We start from the raw sequence: 23534 nt of genomic DNA, 5'->3' as shown, positions 1-23534 counted from the left end.
TGTAGAACTTCATTATATATTTTTTTAAATTAAATGTAAATCAAATTTAATAAAGTTCTGCAAGTATTTTAGATTTTTATTTTTGTGATAGCTGTTTCGGTGTCCAAGACCATTTTTAAACTGTGGTTAGTCCACGTTTATTTATATTATTCTATTTACCCACGCCCAATTAAAAAAATTATGACGTCTAAAATGATTTATCACCTGTCACCATAATAAAAAAACTAAAATACAAAACTTAATAATGGCACTATTAAATTTTCAGATACATTAAATTTAAAAAAAAAAGTTAATATTGTTTTCGCGCACTAATCGCCAATATTGTTCAATTAGAAGAGAAAAAAATATACATAATAATAACATCTTTATGTATACAAACGTATACATAAAGATGTTATAATATCAATTTCAATTGCATCACCAATATCCCAACATCCAACAGCATTGCATCTGGTGCATTGCACGTGAGTGTACAGCATACACAATAGTACCCAACCGGTAGATCACGAAATAAAATTTGGTCGATGTCAATATTAACGTCTGTAAATTTTAAAATAATGAAGGTTTCCATATTTTAAAATTACAACCATTGAGCAAAAAAATATATTCAGGTCGTAGGACAAATTGGTTTTGCTAGATTCGTGCTTATCTTGTTAATGTAGCGGTGTAGTGGTTAAAAAAGGGGATTTTTTTGTGTAAACAATAACTCAACAATAACTTGGTGTTTGCGATTTTCCGAGAATAGTGAACACAAATAATTCAAAGATTCATATTAGAAGTCGATCGCGAGATAAAAGTGAAATAAAAGTTTTTATCGCAAGATAAAAAGCTACTTTGTTGCCAACCACCGGCGGCTCGTGATATTTTTGTGTGAGCTAGAGAGTTATGATTGAAAAAATATGACGTTAATGATGTTATTGTAGCCGAATGATTTATTTTCCTTAAAAAAACAGTATTTGCACGAAAATTTATTCATCCATATTTTTTTAATAAATTTAAACAAATAAATAAATAAATTGTAAAATGAACATTTTATGAAAAGCAATTTAGTTCCATTAATTGTGTTAAGGGACGTGCATTACTTATTTTAACCAGTGATTATTTTGAGTAAAAACAGTAAATCAAATTTTTGTCTCTAGTGATTTTTGACGGTGACGATGTTTTTTTCAATTAAAATAAAAACAAACAAAAAAATTCTTCATTCAGTCGAGTAACCAACCAAATCCTCACCCCAACCCTAACTGTAATACCTTCTGATTTTTATGTTTTAAGTTCTAACTCCAAATAATGTCAGGAATAACTAGTTAACCACTCGAGTGCTCGCGTCAATAACTGGAATATGAGTTGAGTGATTGGCGTTCGAGTTCCTGCTCTCATTTAAAAAAAATCATACCTTTGAATTTTAATACAGAGACATATAAACTGATTATATTGCCATTAAGCTATGGAATTCACCTATAATGTACCGTTTATCTTATTTAGATTTTAAGATTTATAAAAAAATATAAAAAATCATAAATGCGAGTCAAAAATGGCATACTAAAGCATGCGATCACTAGAGACATTTTGCAAACTCGGTATACTCGTATATGCCGAAAATCACTAGAGTGGTTAAGTAAATCAAGTATGTCCCTCATCCTTATACTTAATATATATATATATTTAATAAATCTTTCCATCTGTGTCGGTCAGGCATTTCATTTTCGCCTACAATATCAATAACGCCTAATATTTAATTCAATTTTGTTTTCTTGAATGAAGTGGAAATTAACCCACTTTCTGACATCCGATCAAACTAAAACTCGGCAGATATATTTTAGTGGCAATCACTCACACACACGCAGACATAATACACATATTTCAGCAGACATTACAGCAGTTAATATTCGAAATAAATCACTGGTTCTACGGTTCAATTCTCAAAACAAAAAAGTTTTAAAAGATATTTTAAAAGTCCCCTCAAAAAAACATTGTATTTTAGGGGTCGATTTTTTCAATCTTAGCATAGCAAACTCAAAATACTCGAGCCGCCCGCTACTGCCTCTCAGCCTCAGAAAGTTGGGAAGTCTTGGAATATGGCATCTCGAAGACACGTTTTAATTGAACAGCAACAAATGAAGCGCTAATTAACCTATGACACCGGCCTGTTGGGGGGCGCACAGAAACGATCTATTGCTGGCGGAGAATTGACGTCATCTGCTGTTATAGTTACGTCCTTTACGTTTATTACAATGTAAAATGTAATCAAAGCGACAGATCTAAACAAATTAATTAAAATATTGATTAGATTAGAAGTGGTTTGATGCACTGGTTTACAGATACGTACATATAAATTTTGTACAGGTAAATCATTTTAAAGACACCCTTGGTTGGTAGTGGTATACTGGATTAATAAAAAGAAAAAAAATACAGTGTGTGGCAAGCCTACGCACGACGGAAGTGAAACTTTTAGTATTCTTCTCTCTCTCTTTTCATTTCATTCTCTCTTTTAACCGAATTTTAAAATTAATTAATTATTTTACACTTCTATCTCGTCACTACTCATTTTTGACACTAAACCTCTGTTCCAAATCGAATAAACCACAATCAATTACGTATTTCACTCGTATTACACTCACCGCGCAGTACACGAAGCAAGCAGCTGATGCCTGGCGTGGCGTCTCGTTGGCTAGAGAGAGAGGAAAATAGAGAAGAGAGAGAGAGAACGTTCGTCAGTGGCTCCCTCACCTCAGTAAGCGACTACGGTGAGAGATCGACAGTGAACGGTGAGCGATGGTGGGGGTCCCGTACCCCCACCACCAAATGATCACGGTTTTTCGTGACGGTCATGAGTCGGTTTTACTCCGGTCCTCGAAAATGCATGACGCGCGTAAAGAAGTTTCACTGCAATAATTAAATGAAATAATAACTTGAATTGAATTGCGATACTAAATTTAAAAGGAAATGACTCACTTGGCCCACGTACGCAACGTGTGCATTACTCATTACATTTCCAGGCCAATGTGCACAATTTCAATCGTGGTATCGCGATATTCAATGAATTTTAGTTTATAAATCACTTCATAACACCTTACTAAATCTATTAGTTGTTTATCTTTCATTTAAACAATAAAACGAGCAAGAAATGTCAGAAAAAAACCAAAAGAAACATAACCTTAAAGGTCAAATCAACTCAGGCCTTCCAACAACGCCAACATTCTTTCACACGTCCCACAATGATATGGACATCGCAGCGTGCAAAGTGTAGGATTTTATTGCGTGACAAATGTGTTTCTGTGACTGAAAAACTCTTGGTTTTGTAATTAGAACTTGCAAACAATTCAATAACATAGAAGTAATGACCGCCATGTTCAACGGAGTGGTCAGAAGCAAGCTGGAGTACGCCAGTACTGTCTGGATACCTCATTAACTTAAATACATAAATATGATTGAACAAATTCAAAAAAAAATCCTAAGGCATGTTTACATGCGATCATACGGAATATATCCGAAATTCATGCATCACGTGGAACTGCCAAAGGAGACAAATTACCAAAGCCTGGAGACTAGGCGTAATGCCGGACTCATGGTATTTGAATTAAAGTTACAAAAAAACCTCATCGATTGCCCATATCTCCTGTCATGCTGTGGCTTATTCGTTCCTGATAAATACTGTCGAAATCGTAGCCACGACCTATTCTGTATACCGCAGGGTCGGACAGATGTCATTGCCCAACAGAGCATGACAAGAGGTATGACCTTGCTAAATGCCCTACCAGCGGATATAGATGTGTTTAATATCACTATACCATGTTTAAAAAAAAATATGTACATGTATTGTTAGTTTTAATAAAATTGTACCATAATTGGACTTACCTGTCTGTCGTACAATAAAAAAATTAAAAAAAAAAAAATTATACAACTTTTTAAAAGTGTGCTTGTCCTGAGTAGTCCGGTTATCGTTTCTGAAGCATCTGTTTTAATTTTTTAAATGTATGGATTGTAAGTTGTCGCGTACGTGGCCGCAGTGTGCCCTTACCTTTAACGTCGCTACGCACCCAGTATTTTAAAAAAAATTCGGGGTAAGAGGACTGCGGGCTGGTGCTCCAAAATAGTTTTAAAAACATTTTTGAAACATTCGATACTATCGCTCAAATAATACATTCAATAGTGTCCTAAAATGATTTACATTCACAATCAATTGACAACATAATACAGGGTTATCCAATAAGAGGTGTTATTTTGATATTCAATCGTAAAAGATCAATGGTTTCGTTGCTTGTGTGGCACGTAGCGTCGTCTTGTTGAAAGTAAACGTTGTCCAGATCAATACCATCTAATTCCTGCCATAAAAAATCATCATCTCTCGATAGCGCAATCCATTCACCGTAACTGTTGCTCCAGCCTCATTTTTGAAAAAGTAAGGTCCAATGACTCCGCCGGACCATAAACCGCACCAAACAGTCACACGTTGAGCATAGATATGCTTTTCAACAATAACTCTTGGGTTTTCCGAGCCCCAGATGCGACAATTTTGCTTGTTGACGAAGCCACCGAGGTGGAAATGGGCCTCATCTCTCAAGATGATTTGCATTTGATTCACTAAAGTGAATTTTAATATTTTCAATGCGTTGTTGAAGCGTGTATCGTTCCATTTTTATTAATGGCGTAGTTTCTACTTGTCAAATATTAAAAAATGACAGCTTAAAAAGTAACATCTACCGAAATAAAGGGGTATTCAAAATAACACCTCTTATTGGAAAACCCTGTATATATTATTTTACCAGGTGATTATTTTTGTTCTATATTTGAAGTGTGATTCTGTAGAAACAAAATTTGTACGTTTTCATGATGAAAAGTCGAGTTACATCTCGTAATATTTCACGGGTAACAACTTGACAAATAATAACTATCGATTAAATTTACTTAGGTTGAGGCAGTTTTGGTCCAGGTGATAAACATTACAGAAATAGTTTACAGTTGTAAAAGAGTTGGGATTATATCGCAACTTCACATCATAAGCGAAAGGTCACGGGTTCAAATACCCGGAAGAAGTGTAACGAAAAAGTTATTTCACACCTAATAATTTTAAAATAATTAACATAGGTATTATTTGCATTTCGATCCAAAGTGTGAAATGTCTTTCCTCTCTGCATAGAAACGAGATGTAAATATCTAGGTTCTTCCGGACCATCCTTTTAATTTTCTTCTCCGTAATAAGTAAGTAAGAAGTAGTAAACAGTATGTAAGACGTAAGTCATAAGAAAGTAAGAATTAAGTAATATAAAGTAAAAAGAAGTAAGACGTAAGTCCTAAGAAAATAAGTATTAGGTAATATAAATTAAAAATAAGTAAGACGTAAGTCCTAAGAAAATAAGTATTAGGTAATATAAAGTAAAAATAAGTAAGACGTAAGTCACAAGAAAGTAAGAATTAAGTAATATAAAGTAAAGAGAAGTAAGACGTAAGTCCTAAGAAAGTAAGAATTAAGTAATATAAAGTAAAAAGAAGTAAGACGTAAGTCACAAGAAAGTAAGAATTAAGTAATATAAAGTAAAAAGAATTAAGACGTAAGTAAGAAGTGAATAATAAGTCAGTAAGAAGTAATTAATAAGCAAGTAAGACGATAGTAGTAAGTATAATGACAGTAAGAATTCCGTAAGAAGCCAGCAAGAAGTTATAATTACCTACAATATGTCTAAGAATAAGTAAGAAAAAGTAAGAAGTATGTTTAAAGTACGTAATAAAATAAATAATGAATAAGTTTATCCAGCTGTAGAAAAACAATACACTGTTTTTCATTTTATACTTCCTAGACTTGCTTTCCTTGTATGTGCATCATGCAAAATGGATTAAACGCATACCAGAAAATCGATTATCTAAATAAAAAAGCATGTCAATGAATAATGTAATGATTAATATGGCATTAACCTTGCGTAGAATTCTCACTTCTTGAACTGCTATGCATCTTTCCTGAATGCATTCGTTAGCTTTGTCTCAAGTCGGCCACCTTGAATATAATATAATATCAACAGGGTTGACCTTTATAGAAAAATGCCATAGCAATTATTTTTCCTGAACTGACATAATATTGCTATATGTCTTCAATCACGGTAAGAACACTCCTATTAAGACTAGAGTTGGAAAATCACAACATTTTTTCATACGTCTTCCGTCCCCACGACATTTTTGAGGTTAACTTTACAGTCAGGGGTGTCGCCATCCATACGCGGAGAAAAATGAGTATTACAATTTTTTTTAAATACTCTTCAAATTATCAGTAATCTGGATAAAAACGGGATTGCGAGTCTTTAACGAATAAATCAACAGGTGTCCTGATAAACTCTTAGAACATTTCGAATATATTTTCACGATGCCGGAACACGTGTTCCGACAAGAATTTTGAAATAAATTATTTTCAAGAACTTTGAAATATTCAAAACTAACAAAAAATAAGACGGAGTCCATGTAGTTTGTCGCACAATTATTGCAAATGTTTTCCAATTATAAGTAAAAAAGTTAAAGTTTATCAGTACACCTGTAAAATCGTTAATTCGATTACAAACGTACTTTGAAGATACTCTTAATAAATTAGCAATACCATGTAATCAGGTACTTCCCAATCTCTCCTTCCAGTCCCCACTCCCGTCAAGCCATAGACCTATTGGTTCGGGCAATTGGAACTCTTGGGCGATGTTCACATAACAAAGAAGTAAAAAAGGCACAAAAGACTGTCTATAAACGACAATATGATTATAGTTATGTTTGACAACATTGTATTTCAACAAAACAACATAATTTTTATCAGACTGTATTTTACGACTGAGCGAGTCGTGAAAAATTTAGCTCACATAAACATGGCCTAGTTGATATTTGATATACTTGATCGACGCCTGTTTTGCATACAGCGAATAAATGCATAACATTGATAACACCGTTAACATGGATTTAGTCGTGTTTGGTGACCAAATCTGGATAGTCTGGTACATCCAAACCTTCCACTCACCATCTCCTTCGTTTCTACACTTCTTTCAGCCTCACAACACTACGCCAATAATTATGGATGACATAGCAGTTGAGAATCTTTTTCTGTTTTCACTTAAAATGCTTATAAATTCGAAGAATGGGTGTTAAAAGGAAAAGGGGAACTCTTGTGCATGTTCATACCGTTGACTGTTTCACTCCAATCTTCCATACAATTTTGAAATTTCCCCATTTAAAAAAAATTAATACACAAATTCACCTTCACTCTCTGCATAATTTCAAATTATGGCCTAGAAATAAAAAAAAAAATTGAAAAAAAAAACAGAAGTACATAATAATTATAAAAATCTTATAAGTCACTACAAAGTACCTTCACTACATACCACGTCAGCTCAAACACAATTTTTCTTCCTAGCTCCTAAAATCTTTAACCTTATTCCTGAAAACCTAAAAACCGTTAGTCAACCCCATTCCTTTAAAAAACAAATTACGAAATGGATCCTTACACACGGAATACATTGCAACTGCTCATTCATTCTACACTCTATCAATTTAATCACCTTTCAGACAAAACATAATATATTCTTGTTCCCTAACTTAGCGGTATAGTATTTACATAATTAATTAGTGTGATCGATTTACTAATAATATCTCAAATTTTTCATCTTCTTATAATTCTCTAACTTCTCCACCCTCTTTTTGCAACCCAAACTAGCTATACATCATTTTTCTTTTTTATATTATAGTAATCTATAGATTCTATGTCCGCAAACTGTAAAATTCACCCGCCATAACACAGGGTCATCCCTAGCATGGAGGGTGAAATATCATAAAAAACCACATGTTCTCTCTAAATCATGTATCAATAAAATTAATATAAATAAAAATAACAACAAACTAACGCAGTTAAGGATTGTTTTCCGAGAACAAGAATTATACATAAAATTAGCTCGAGAAGCAACTACAAAATAAAGCATGGAAACTATTGTTTTATTTATAATTATTTTGCGTGTTTTTAATATCTGTGATATCCCTGATATTAATGTAAGAGCTCACCCGTAGATGGCACTCGTAGCAGTCCATTAGGTTACCCATTGATGGCGTTAACTGTCGAGTATTGTAGAGACCAAGGGATAATAAATAAGGGAGAACCTCAAGATTGGGGTACAGATTATTCTAACCACCTGCTAATTAAACTATCAAAGCCCATTATGAATCTATCACATTAAAATTTCAAGTGTTCTGTTGAAGCCGGAGTTTTATTTAATAAGAGAGTTAAGAAACCTGGAAATAGAACAATATCCACTATATTTATTATTAGGTCAGGAATAATGTATATTTTATCTTCCCTAGTAAACAGAACAATATAAAATGTTTACGATTGTGTTAAGTGAAGTATACTATTGTGATGATCTTTCGTGAGGTGAAAAATCCGAACTCACAAATATTTTTTCCACATAGCTCTATTTTAAACAGTATGAAAACAAAACTTTGGCTCAAACACACGAATGTGTTTACAATCACTGAACACATAATCCCTGGAAGTGTAGTAGTTCCATGTTTCAAAATGTTTGATGATTATTTATTACAAGCTGACGTGTACCCGGTGTTGCTCGGGTACTTATGAATGGTTCGGGGCAAATTTTTGAGGTTATGAATTAGACTGGGTCAATTTTTAAGGTGGAAATATGTGTTTTCCTCGGGCGTCCACGACCTCTTCAATCATTCACTTCCAAGTCATACATTCTCCTTGCACCGCTTCCTTCGTCCATCACTTCGTCTCATTTTACCACAATTTTTTTTTTGATTCATGTCTTCTTCGGGCATCGCCAACTTTTTATATCATTCACTTCATGAAGTTTCAAGAAATCCACATTGTAACTGTTAAAACACTACATTAATTAGACATTAATTCAATTCCAAATATCGTTCCAGTGCAAAGATAATTCATAAATCTTTCATTTTTTTGTCAAAGTACCTATAATATTTGTATAAACTCTAACATTGACTTTTTTCGGATTCACTGCCCAAATTCAAACATGGCATCATGTCAATAATTTAAACTATTCAATGCATACAGACACGCACACACACACAAACACTCACACATACATTACACACGTCACACACACACACCTATATACTACACACGTCACCTGGTAAATAAGGAATAAACATACCACTTAGCAGACATTACAAGGAAACATATCATAAGTATCCAACATGAAAGCAACTACTACCAACGACTCACAAGAGCTAATGAATTTAATAAATATTCATATTCCAACAAGATCAACACGGCAATCCCATTTGTTTCATTTACCTACATATAGAACTAACTTTAGAAAAAATTCACCAATTCCACGTATATGTGCCCAATATAATACTAAATTTCAAAACATAGACATTTTTAGCAATACACTTCACAAATATCGATTAGAAGTAACTCGTACGATCGAAAATTAATACAATAGTATGGAATGTATCCAGAGCATCTCCTATCCTCATCCTAAATTCCTATTCCTCCCCTACTCATCTAAAATATTTATATATATATATTTTTTTATGCAATAAAACTTCATCTCCAATCAACTTTAATAAAGGAGACTTTTTTGGCATGACTGTTTTTAACATGTATATATTTATATTTATATTTTATGTATAAGCTGTTTGTCTCTTACCTTTACCAATAAATAAATAAATGAAATATCTTATTCCTGTAAATTGTTTCATCATTCGCATTCCAGTGCAGATATAATTCATAAATCTTTATTTTTTGTTTTGTTTACTGTGACTCGATCGTCCTCGTCTTTTTCCAACATTAAAACCACTCTCTAAACACTCCTGCCACTAATAAGAACAAACTTTTAAGTTTTCAGCTAAATCGGATGAACGGTACAGGAACGCCTACGGGACGAACAAATAAACATTCATTTGTTTATATATACAGATTTCACCCGACATAAGATAAAACTGAGTTTATGTTTGGGCACACCAACACGCTCACAACACGCTTCTATCGGCAAATTTCTTCAGTGTTTAAGGTGATTCACTTTTTCGAGAGATTCAATATTTTCAATACCACGATTATAGATAAATCACAAAAAGTATTGTGGATTCTAATAAACAGTGATAATAAAAAAGACCTTGGCCTAAATTCTCATCAAGAATTTTTTATTTATTTTTGTAAGACTATAAACAACCATAAATATTAAATACAAACAGTAAAACACGCTTTAAACTCAGATTTATATATAAGTTTTTCCAATTTTGCTTTTCATAATATGAAATTTTTGTTTTCTTATCGCCTATCAAATTCTTGGTGAAGTTATTCTTTGCACACAACAATCTTATTAATATTATTTTTTTACATCAGTTTCACACAGAAAGTCCTGAGGAAAATAATTTCATTCGGGGCGTATGTTATCTCAGGGGATGCCGTGTGGAGGGTTTTTTAAGGAGAGGAAGGAAAGGAAGTTCAGGGAAGTCTTTTTATGTACGATAGGTTGATAGCAATCTAGGGATCAGTCTTTCCAGGAGAGGCGGACTTAATGACTTATCCATTCCTTCAACTGTGGTTCAAAGTGGTAATAATAATAATAATATTTAGATGATTTGTATAGCGCCGTTTTTGTGCAAAATCACATCAAGGGCGCTGTACAAATATATAATACATTTCTAGAGTGGTCTATGTTATTACTAACTATATATGCAGATAATATACAGTATCATACTTACCTGGTAGGTCACTTGAGATTAACATTAACTAATTGTTTATTAGCTAAATTTAGATCCAAGATTTATTTATTTATTTATCAACTGAGCTTTTACATAAAGATCACAACACAAATTTAAAACCACAGAATAACACAAATAATAAAGCATAAAATACAGTAAACTTAAATTAAGTTTTAAATATTGAAGACAATATTAGTGATTCTTAAACGCAAATCTGAAACAGAAAAATCAGAAAAGGAAACGGTCACATCTGGGACTCGAACCCAGGACCCTTGTCTTTCCGGGACAATGCTCTACCAACTGCGCTAATGGGACCCTATCCTCATCGGTCACTTTAAAGTGAGGATAGGGTCCCATTAGCGCAGTTGGTAGAGCATTGTCCCGGAAAGACAAGGGTCCTGGGTTCGAGTCCCAGATGTGACCGTTTCCTTTTCTGATTTTTCTGTTTCAGATTTGCGTTTAAGAATCACTAATATTGTCTTCAATATTTAAATATTATAATTTGAGGTTTTACTCAATAAGTTATTCCGAAAAATAATAATTAAATTAAGTTATTATCACAATTAACTTTTTTTTAAATCCTCTTTAAATTTATATACGTGTAATACAAAATAAATTATAAAAGATATTATGTATATTTAATTAAGCATATTATGCTTAAATTATGATTACCTACTCGTTATTTACATGATCCGAAAATTGCTGACCTGATTTGGATTTGTACAGGTCTAGAATAAGAACAAAAATATCAGCGACATCCATTAACTCATTGCCCAGCCTATGTACCCTCTCGATAACTGAATTGAATACAATGTTATTGTTGTTATTTATGACATCATTGGAAAATTGGATATAACTGGACTTTCTCTCAGGAATGGTATATTTTATTTAAAGGTATGACAGCTTAAAAATGTAAGTTTTTAGTTTAGACCTGAATTCTGTTGGACTTGTTATGGATCTTAGTTCCGGAGGGAGTTTATTCCGAAAACGCAATCACCAAACTTAATATTTGGCTTGCGCTTTGGCATCAGTCTGCCTAGAGCTGATGATGATGGTTCGAGAGTCCGGTAGGAGAGGTCAAAAGGCCTCCCTTAACCAGTCTCTCTCAATAGGACGGCAGACGCATCCGTCGTCAATACATAGACAAACCTCAGCCTATGAACCCGGGGCATCCATGCCCATTCCAAAGGCAGAAAACTACTTAGGGTGACCTATGACAAGTGTAAAACTCAGCATTCCTTGGATTTTAAATCCCAATATCAATCGTCAGGCAATAGGTACAAATCTTTTCTAAATATTAAAGATTGCAGATTTAAGACTCAAAACAGAACACATTGATTGAGAGGGTTTTCCAATAAGAGGTGTTCTTTTTAATAGCCCGCTATTTTGGTAGATGTTACTTTTGAAGCTGTCATTTTTTACGTTGTCACTTGAGTGAATCAAATGCAAATCATCTTGAGTGATGAGGCCCATTTCCACCTCGATGGCTTCGTCAACAAGCAAAATTGTCGCATCTGGGGCTCGGAAACCCAAGAGTTATTGTTGAAAAGCCTCTCTATCCTCAACGTGTGACTGTTTGGTGTGGTTTATGGTCCGGCGGAGTCATTAGACCTTACTTTTTCGAAAATGAGGCTGGAGAAACAGTTACGGTGAATGGATTGCGCTATCGAGAGATGATTAATGATTTTTTATGGCCGGAATTGGATGGTATTGATCTGGACAACGTTTATTTTCAACAAGACGGCGCTACGTGCCACACAAGCAACGAAACCATTGATCTTTTACGGGAAAAGTTTCCGGACCGTGTTATCTCTCGAAGAGGTGATCACAATTGGCCACCGAAATCTTATGATTTAACTAACACCTTGCGACTTCTTCCTTTGGGGCCACGTGAAAGAGAAGGTCTACACCTACAGCCCAGCGTCAATTCAAGACCTCAAAGATGGAATTCGTGAGGCTATCGAGGACATAAGGCAGCCACTTTGCGATTTGGTTATGGAAAATTTCATGAAAAGGATATGGTCCTGTAGGCGTGGTCGTGATGGTTATTTGACTGGTGTGATTTTTCACTATTAACGGCATACTTTCCTCTTTATAATGAAATAAACATTCCATCATTTATATTAAAAAATGGGATTTTTCTTTGAATATTGAATATCAAAATAACACCTCTTATTGGAAAACCCTGTATTATTTGGTAACCCACAAGTGCTGCAAGTCGTTTATACGGCAGTGATAAATATAACGAACGCTGAAGTTGATGCCTGCTTATTTGTTTTTAACAAATGGCAATTACTGAGCCACGAGGAAACGGACTGTAGGTATACATCATGCGTTATCTACCACACTGTTGGGAAAAAATATAGTGACAACACACAATTTTATGATTTCCGACCTGGTTACGCTTAGTTCATTTAATTAAACCCCTTGGCCAATGTTGGGAGATATTCTTCACAGACAACCAATACCCGTAGAGTATTTTCGGGAGATATATCTCCCATCCGGACACGTTCTCTTAAATTTTGTTTTACGGTAAGATATACTATTTTTTTTTTTTTTTTTTTATATTTTCTCCACACAGGAGGCCCTGAAGAAAATAATTTCCCTCAGGGCCTATGTCATCTTTGGGGATTCTGTGTGGAGGGTCTTTTTGTGGAGAGGAAGGAGTGAACATGGGTCTTGAAGAGTCCCATGTTGTAGGAGGGAGGAAACACAGAGGCCGGCAGTTCGTTCCACAGCCGAGCTGTTGAACTTAAGAACGAATCGTAGAAGCGACCCGTTCTCATGTGACAAGTGTCAACTGTGTACAAATGTTGGGCGCGCGTTTGGCGTGTATCCCGACTACGCACCGGTGCCGAAGGGATCAATGACGCTAGTTCTTCAGAGCATCTTCCATTGTAATACCGATAGAACAAGGACAGCATACCTACCTGACGCCTGTGCTCTAAAGATTGCAGTCCGTTTGTTAAGATTGGGGAATCTATCAAACGGACCGCCCGTTTCTGCACAGAGTCAAGGGTTTTTTTCAGGTATTTTGGGGCTCCAGACCAGAGATGGCTGCCAAATTCGACAGTAGGGCGCACTTGCGATTTGTACAGGGTGAGCAGTTGTGTACTATTAAAGTATCTGCGGGCCCTGTACAGTACGCCCAGCTTCTGAGAGGCCAACTTTACTCTAGCTTCGATGGAGCCCCCGTACCTGAGCTGGTCACTTATAGTTACACCAAGCATATCAATGGAAGGCCTGTTCAGAAGATTGCTTCCGTTGAAGGAGACTAGATTATCATTTGGATCCCTTTTAGACGTAATCAGACAGGATTGGGTCTTTGAAACATTAAATTCGACGAGATTATTTTTACCCCAGGAGGAAATACTCTCGAGATAACCGTCCATTCTCTGCTTCAAAGCCCTCCGAGCCATTGGAGTTTGTGTGCCCTTTGGGGGCTTGTCAAACAAAAAGCTATCATGAACTGTACTGTCATCCGCGTAACAATGAATCGGTGCACATGTCAAAAGGTCATTGATGTGCAACAAAAACAAAGTTGGAGACAGAACCGATCCCTGTGGGACGCCAGCATTTATGGAGTGCGAGGAAGAGGTGAAACCGTCAGCAACCGCCTGAATCGACCTATCCCTTAAAAAGTCAGCAATCCACGTACACAGGGATGCGGGAAGTCCGTAAGAATGCAATTTGTTGACAAGTCCTCGGTGCCAGACCCGGTCAAAGGCCTTGGATATGTCTAGTGCGACCGTTTGGGTCTCACCGTGACGTTCCAGGCACCGCCCCCAAACATGCGTCACATACGCGAGAAGATCACCGCACGAGCGGTTCCGCCGGAATCCGTATTGACGGTCGTTGATAATTTTGTTCTTCTCGAGGTATGTGAGCAGTTTGTCGTTGATCACACGTTCCATCACTTTGAACAGAACTGATGTGATCGCTATGGGGCGGTAGTTGGCCGGGTTGGAGCGGTCACCTTTCTTGGGAAGAAGGTAAATGACCGCTTTTTTCCAACCAGAGGGCACAGTGCCACACTTAAGGGTCATTTTGAAGAGCTTTGTCAAAACTGGAACTATTTCCGCAGCACACCTCTGCAATACCAGGGCAGGTATTCCATCAGGTCCACTAGCTTTGTTAACATCGAGCCCCCGTATGACGTGGAGTACATCCCGATGCCGGATCCTCAGCTTTTTCATATAGAAGCCGCAGTGAGGAACCGACGGCGGAACAGCACCCCCGTCGTCGAGGGTCGAGTTTTCCGCAAACATTTTCCCTAAAAGGTTTGCCTTTTCGGTGGCGGTGTTTGCTAGTGAGCCGTCAGGTCTGGTAAGAGGTGGCAAACTGGGTTTGCGAAAATTTCGACCTATTGAGCCCGCAAGCGACCAGAATGCTCTGCTGCCATGCGGGCAGGCAGCCAGCTTTTTGCTGATCTGCAGGTCGTGTTCGAATTTTGACCTATTGATGATTCTCTTGCATTCCTTTGCCGATTTGTTGTATGCTGATCTGCTTTCGGGCGTTCGAGATGTGTTGTAGGCTCGGTAAGCCGCGTTTTTTCGTCGAACTGCTTCGGAGCATTGTCGACTGAACCACGGCTTTGAGCCCACACCAGTTTCTTTAGTAGTCGATTGTATGAAGCCATCCATCGCCGAATTGATGACTTCACCAATCTCCTGGGCACATCTTGAAGGGTCCGAAGTCCGAAAACAAACAGTTGACCACGGAAAAGCATTGAAATGGGCCCGCATACCGAACCAATCTGCTGACCTATAGTGCCACACTTTTCTCCTCAGCCTCTCATTGGTTGGTCTGAGGCTAACGGGGATTGATGTCGTCACTAGGCAGTGGTCAGATGATCCCAGAGGCGCTGTGACGTCAATCTTATAACCGTGTGGCACAGTAGTTAAGAATAGGTCTAACAGATTGGAGCGGTGAGTCTGGACATCAGGAACCCTTGTAGGCTCCTGAACCAATTGCTCTAATCCGTAGCAAATGGCAAAGGATTCCGCCTGTCGGCCAGCCGAGTCCGTTGGGCCTGAGAACTTCAACCATGGTTCGTTATGAACGTTGAAGTCCCCCAGAACAACAAACTCGGCCGAAGGGTAGCGGGGCAAGAGATCATCAATAGTATCGCTCAAATGTTTGAAGAGCTCGGAAGTGTCTGATTCGCTATGGTTCGGTGAGCGGTATAGACATGCGTAGAATCTTGCCGTACTGGCAAGATTGACGCGCACCCACATTACGTCGAATCTGGAGTTTTCCAGACTCAATAGTCGCACACAGTTGACGTCAGCTCGACTATAGAGGCAGACTCCTCCTTTCAGTCGGAATTTGCTTGCGAGGGTAAAGCCCGGGCAGTCCAGATAGGAGGAGTCTGGCGGCTCGGCTATCTGAGTTTCGGATAGGAAAAGAAGGTTGGGACGTTGGGACAAAAGATGGCGATGGACGGAATTTAAATTTGTGTGCAGGCCGCGAATGTTGGCAAAATTTACCAACAGTTTTGGCCCGCACCGGGGACGCCTGCTACTCGCCGCTGTAAAGATGTTAAGTTTGTTTTTATGTATATTCATGATTTTAATTTTTTTTTTTTTTTTTTGTTTTTTTTTGTTTTTAAGGGTATGAAGTGAAAGGAAGGTCTGGAATGGAAAGGTATGAGGGGTGGGTAGGAATATGGGGTTCAGGCTGTCCAGGAGTGATGAGCGTTTGGTTCCAGCCCACCCACTGCGGTGCTAGGCGATAGGCTGGGAGAGTCCGGCTGGAGAGGGCATCCAATGCGCCCCAAACGCTGCTGCTGGGTCCCCTCCGGTCACGAACCGGCACAACAGCAGTGGCGGGGTTTTTTCACTCGCTGATGGGGCAGCCCACCCTTAGTCGTGAGCCTGAGGGTCGGGCCCCTGTACTATCGAGCGGCCCGGACAGCGGTAACCGGTTGTAAAGGGTCTCCCTCAACCAGCATCTCCCAACCGGCCCGCCACGCAGAAGGTGGGCCGACGCACCCGCCACCAAGACCTGGGCAAACCTTAACCCATGAACCCGGGCACCCCTGCTAAGTCACCAAACGTAGCGAACCACTTGGGGTGACCTGTGGCAGAGGTGTTGGTCATCCAATAAATGGTTCCCAGGGCGGCGGTACCCATTCCCGCCTACCATATTTAAACAGTTAATAAAATAATAAAAGAGAAAATACCACGCTTTTCTGTTTGCTTCCAAAAATTACCAAAGGCGCTCCTGATTTTTTTTCAAATAATTTTATCAAACAACATTTAGAATTTGGAAATTATTTATTTAGGTTTGCATTTTTTTAATTTAATATTTTTTTATTAAAAACATAAAAATTGAAGTGACAATAACTTTTTTAATACCTTTGTCTGATTAAATATGTTTTTTTTGTTTCTTGTAAAGTGGTAATCACAGTTTGGTTTCTTATAAAGTGGTAACACAGTTTAGTTTTCTGTAAAGTGGTAATTACAGTTTTTTTTTCATTATTTCTGGCTTTCACCCTTCAAGGGTGTTCTTGGCCATCATTTAAAATTATTGAGAAATGAAAGGTGAATTTAAATATTAATTTTATTTAAATTGGAAAATTTCAAAATTATAATGAAAATTGGAGTCGAGTTCAGACTTAGAAGAGATGAGATGTTGAATGGAGGGGAGGCAATTTTAGATAAGGCTTGATAGAAGAGAGGATATATGTTTAGAGAGGGACAACCAAAAAATATGCGATCTTAATTACAGTTATTTTCTTGTAATATGGTAATACCACTTTAGTCTCTTGTAAAGTGGTAACTACAATTTACACAATAAAAATTATCTGTGTTTGCGTTCAAAATATTAATATTTTTAATTTCATATGTTGGTTTGTAATACTAAAATCTAAAAGAGTTTTGTATCTGCTTTCAAAAACGGCGTTTTATTGTGAAATACGTTCAAGAATCAAATATAATGCGAAAATATTTTCTGTGCAATCTGTATTCTGACTTCCGACAGTTCAAAATGTCATAGGCTTTAGTGGTTAAAATAGTAATTCACTTACCTCTTCTGTTGTCGTTGCCTGAAAGAGATGGCAGAAGAGCAACTGTTCCTTGGGGTCCTTCACAAGGCACAAGAACTCGTTGGGGCTACCCTGGACTTGTGAAATCCTGACAAATAAAAAAATGTTTAATTAGTACATTTATTAATGGTGGTTTCGGTTAATGAATGATTTTGGGATTGGTTACTAGTATATTAGTTATTACAATTAATTAGTGGTGTTGTCATCCAGCGGGTTTCCGGAAATCCAATTGTACAAAATTGTTTTTCGGGAAATCCGTTTATAAAGTAACGACGTAATAAAATAATTTTCCCTTCCCACAAACGTTTTTCTTAATAATTTGTAATAAAAGCGAATTTGAGAAAAGATTCATACATTTGAAAAATCATAGTAGGGTATTCTTGATTATTTTGGGCTGTACGCATTTTATACAGCCCTAATGACCACAGACACAATTATTATGCTAAATGGAACCAGATGAGAAGAACCCAATCGAGCATCATCTATTTATCTATCGTCTATTTATATAAAGGATAGTCTGTGGCGTCTATTTCGAAAAACTCTGTGTAAAGCCCGGACAACCCGGAGTTTAAAATAAAATCAGGTTAAAAATCAATAGTATAATAATATGCACTAGGCGCATATAATGTATTTTTAAACTAATATTGTACATTACAGTGAATTATTTTTGGAGGATTATTATGCCGTGCTATCTCCTTCTTTATCCACATCTGCCCTGATGATGGACACTGTAAAGCTGCCTGAAACGTTGGCTAAAGAAAGAGTTAGCGCAACACTGTATAATACTCCAAAAATATACCACTATAACACAGCGAAAATTTCAAATCATATCTAATTTTTTGCAAATAATATAATAGCTTTTTTTTCATCGGAACATGTTTTTGTTGAAAATCCGTTTTTTACGAAAATCAAATGAGAGTCAGCCGCTGCACATTAAAAAATAAATAAATTGAGGTGGACAAATGGACAAGCATTTTTTTTTATTTATTGGATACTTTATAACAAAGAAGAACACTACAAGTGCTTTCCATATAAATTTGAATGGAAACAAATTTGCCACTGACTTCATGTCTTTTGGTTCTATAACATTTAGCACGCGGTCTGTCTCCCTTACTCTTTTGTCTGAATCGCCATCCCATTCGAAAGTTCGTAATCATTGTGAAACACAGTTTTGCATGTAAATATAAACCCAAATTGGACCTACGAGGAAAACATGTCCACAAGGCATTTCTTGTGTTGTTCTTTATTATATGCTTTATAATATGTATAATATATTACAATTATCCAAGGATGATATTTTCAGTTGCGAACTTACCAAATACAAGAGGTCCATAAAAGAATATTTCTCTGATGGTTTGTGAATAATGTTTATGTCTCTATTGTTTATATCTCTATTATGATTTGATTTATATCTACAACCTCTCTTCATGGCTATAAATGTATTGTTTTGTAAATTTTTCGTTTTATAAAATCTTTTGTTTTGTATAAATTTTTTAAATCATATTCCTTTCTCAAAAATTTAATTTACTTAGGACGGGTTGTTTCGGAAAATTTGAACAATTCATCAAATTTCAACGCTCATTTTCGGGTTCTGTTAAAGTCTTATTCAAGTTCTGTTATTATATCATTATAGACTAGTTGCTTGACAGAACTGAAATGAAACAGATCTTGAAAAAATCTTTCACAGAACTTGAAAATGAACTTTGAAATTTGAAGAATTGTTCAAATTCTCCGAAACAACCCATCCTTATTCTATATTATGCTGTTTCAGTAGAGGTAAAGTCACAAGGAGGAAATCCATAATTGGTTTTATTTTACTATATAATACTTATGTACAAACTGATTAAATGTAAACTGTCGATTTCTCGAAAATGAATAAATAAATAAATATTCAAAAATTAATTAAGAATTTAAACAATTTGATTATATTCAAATTTTAGTTTTAATATCAATGCTAAATATGAATTTAAAAAAAAATAATAAATAAAATCCAAATAAAACAAGGTTATAAAAATTCGTGGATTATTAATGGTTATGGAGTCGATGCATAGAATAAAGTAGAAAACTAGAAGTGACTTCCATACATTTTTGAATGGAAATAAATGTCGCCACTGACTTAGTATATTTTAAATCCAGACCATTTATCACGCGCTGTGTCTCACTTACACTTGCCAAAGTCGTAAATCTCCATTTCATTTGAATTTCATCATGATGAAACGCAGTTCTGTATTGGAAATTAAAGGCCCGATTGGCCAAATGTTTGGATCAGGAAAAACGGCCACATGACATTTCTTGTTTTTCTTTATTCTATGGGTTTAAGCATCGTAATATTCAAATTAATAATTAGTGTGTAGATTATATTGGGTTCGTATCATAACATTATAGGAGCTTAATGTATCACCAATTAAAAATAATATAGGTAATAAATTTTTATTAAAAAATAGCTGTACCCCGACACGCTTTACTGTGGCTTTGTTTGTCTGTGCAGATAGAGAAACAATAGTGCGTTTTACTTTTACCCCCAACAGATGTCGATGTTTTATTTTTACCTGTCATAGGTGACATATATCCCCTTGGGTCCCCTCCACCAACTATCTGCCTGACACTTGAACTTGATTGTTTTGTTGTTTATTTTTCTGTGTTGTCCTTAGTTTAGTACTTGTAAGCGCTTGCATACCGCTTCATAACACCGTATGCGGGGACTTTGAAGGCCTAGCTTCATTTATATAAATTGTAGAGCCGTTTATTCAAAAAAATTAGATTCATGCGAGAGCTCCGAAGGGGTGACCATAAGTCACCTATACCGGGGTGGGACAGGGTGGGTGTACCTTCAAAGGTGACATATATATATTTATAGAAGGAGTTAGCGAAATACTGTATAATATATATATATATATATTTATATATATATATATATATATATATATAATATAGGCATATATAAACACACGTTTATTTCAACGTTGTGTCAAAATTTTAAAGCAAGCGGGGAAGAGCTTTCGGAGATTTAAAGTTTTGAACAAATTTAACATTTTTATTTATATAGATAGATAGAAGATAGATAGATTACAGCTAAATGCTTTGATTAATTGGGTTATATTTTATTTATATATCTATCTAGATAAATAGATTACAGCTAAATGCTTTGCTTAGTTGGGTTATATTGTATTTATATAGATCATAGACTAAATACAACTAGACTAGGTGTAACCAGTGAAAAATAACACCAACTCAATTTTGTTTTGGTTCACGTGCACATTTATGAAAAGGCGCACGCATTGTGTCGCAATGCGAAATGGGCACTGTGCATTGCGTTTTACCTTTTGTTGGTCTAGAGTTAAGCTATTTTGCTTGTCAGCTATGCTGGGCAAGTTCATTTTTTCAATCACAAAAATAACCCAGTTACAAATATTTTAGATTGTACCTATGACGGACTTTATTTTAGAAAATGTAATCAGCTATCTGAATACAAAAATATATCAGTACCTTACAGATCGATTGAGGGCAGCGTATTAACAAATGTGAAAAATTCAACGAGATTAGATTTATTTCCGGCAAATTTGTGACGTCACATGCATAACACACCTCCAAGTGATTCGACCAATAGGGTGATTCAAGTTAATTATTATCACGTGGTGAGAATACGAAAATCACGCAACCAACGCGTGATACTTATGGATGTATTAGTCGTCTAGCGTTGACACGCATTGAGAGGCGCGACAACTCATGTGTATGTGTGATTTATTTGGTCCGTGCATTTTGCTAATCAGGGTTGTATTAAGTCGTCATTGCCTTTCGGGCTTCGCCTTTTCGATTTTTTGCAGAAGAATTGATAGAAATAAAATTGCGTCATTTAATAACTTCATTTATTTTTTGTGTATTTTCGCTTAGGTTTCCACATAAACCGGAAAAACATGGAGAAATGGTTAGAAGCAATCCGCATTCAATTATGTGACAATAACTGGGTACCATCAGCAGGAAACCGCGTTTGCTCTAATAATTTTCACGCCAAACATATTTATTCAACTGCAAGCGGCTTCCGATGTGTAGACTGAAAAGCTTTGCCTGTTATTCCGGTAATTATTTGGTTTGATTTTCGTGTGAAAACTTAAGCAAGTTTATTATGTATTGATTGGTTTTAATTTTTAAGTTTTTTTTTAAAACTGGTTTTAATTGATAATGTCGTTGTTTATTGGACAGTTGCTGTCCACCATGGCCACAGGTCCTGCGAAAAGAGATACCGTCATTGTTTCTTCTCGAACAGGACTGGTTCTGGATCCTGCTGAAACTTCTTCTGTAATCGACAAGCCGGTTGTTCCTCTACCAGAATTGCAACAACCGATGTGCGTGAATGCCGTAAATAACACGTAAAATTCTATTTAACGGGCGTAAATAAATAAATAAGTATGTATTGTAATCATGTAACCTCCACCCCCTCCCCCCTTACCACTCTCCCATACGATCCCTAAAGCTCTGTCCTCATCATTGCTGCTTATTCATTTGCGAACCGGAACGCGAGCCGAACTACGAATTATGGGAAAGGAACGAAGCAATCTTATATTTCTTAATAAGTCGTGGTTCAGCTCGCTTGTGAACACGCAACATTACTCTCTCTTTATGTTAATCTTACATTATGTTTAATGAAAAGTCGTTTAGTACTTAGGTTAGTTTTCAATAATGCTATCTTGAAGAAGGTTGATAAACTAGTTGACACAATGTCTCAATTCTAACAAAGTGGTTGAAAACAAAATAACTTTTAATTGAATGATAGTAGTATGATTATTTAATGCTACATAGTGTTGTTCTAGTCTCTATAATTTTTATGTTACTGTTAAACGTTTTACTAATATTATTTTATATTCATCAGCTTTAATTATTTTGTATAATTTTCGATAGCTTACTAGATATATTCTGTATTAAAATGCATGCAAAAGCCCGACTGGGAATAAAACCAAAGAAAATAAAATGATGTCAAGTCACAAAGTGATTGATTTCTTCAATATTTATATACCATTCTATATAAATACAAAAATAAAAATAAAATAAAATTAAAATTAATGTAAATTAAAAAAAAACCTATGCACAGTAATAAAAATATAAACGTTTTTGGTTCTATAGGACCTGTATAAAATTCAAAAACACAAATAAAATAAATTAAAATCATTTTGTGTTTTTTATCAATTCTTTTCCTGATTCAGCCCTTATTCAGCACATAAAATTTGCTGTAAGTGTTAGTTTCTTTTTGGTTTTATGTCAATATTACAACACCTCTGACAACAAATTCTCCGTGCTTTCGCTTACGAGTTTGAACGGTTGTACAAAGAGTTTAAACAGAGTTGGGTTGTTAAGTTCATCTCCATATTTGTGACGTACGCGCTATGTGGGGTCATTTTTAAAATGGATTTAATATAGACAGGGCCAATCTAGTATAATACATCAATGATATAGATAGATAGAAGATAGATAGATTACAGCTAAATGCTTTGATTAGTTGGGTTATATTGTATTTATATAGATAGATAGAAGATAGATAGATTACAGCTAAATGCTTTGATTAGTTGGGTTATATTGTATTTATATAGATAGATAGAAGATAGATAGATTACAGCTAAATGCTTTGATTAGTTGGGTTATATTGTATTTATATAGATAGATAGAAGATAGATAGATTACAGCTAAATGCTTTGATTAGTTGGGTTATATTGTATTTATATAGATAGATAGAAGATAGATAGATTACAGCTAAATGCTTTGATTAGTTGGGTTATATTGTATTTATATAGAT

At 35.7% G+C, this 23534-nt stretch overlaps 1 protein-coding gene across 1 annotated transcript in view; it reads right to left on the bottom strand.

Moving 5' to 3' along the window:
- plx (PTB_TBC1D1_like and TBC domain-containing protein plx) overlaps positions 1-23534 on the bottom strand; it is a 120723-nt gene that overhangs the window by 84782 nt on the left and 12407 nt on the right. The window contains exon 3 of the mRNA XM_089648352.1: positions 17732-17837. Within this exon, the coding sequence (XP_089504478.1) occupies positions 17732-17837 (106 nt within the window). The remainder of the gene's footprint in view (positions 1-17731; positions 17838-23534) is intronic.

The sequence above is a fragment of the Hesperophylax consimilis genome, chromosome 27 (assembly GCF_061612785.1).
Source record: "Hesperophylax consimilis isolate HC1 chromosome 27, BYU_Hcon_1.0, whole genome shotgun sequence".
In the NCBI taxonomy this organism is placed as follows: Eukaryota; Metazoa; Arthropoda; class Insecta; order Trichoptera; family Limnephilidae; genus Hesperophylax; species Hesperophylax consimilis.
The sequence above is the reverse complement of the archived record's forward strand: the minus strand, read 5'-3'. Positions and strand labels throughout refer to the sequence as shown.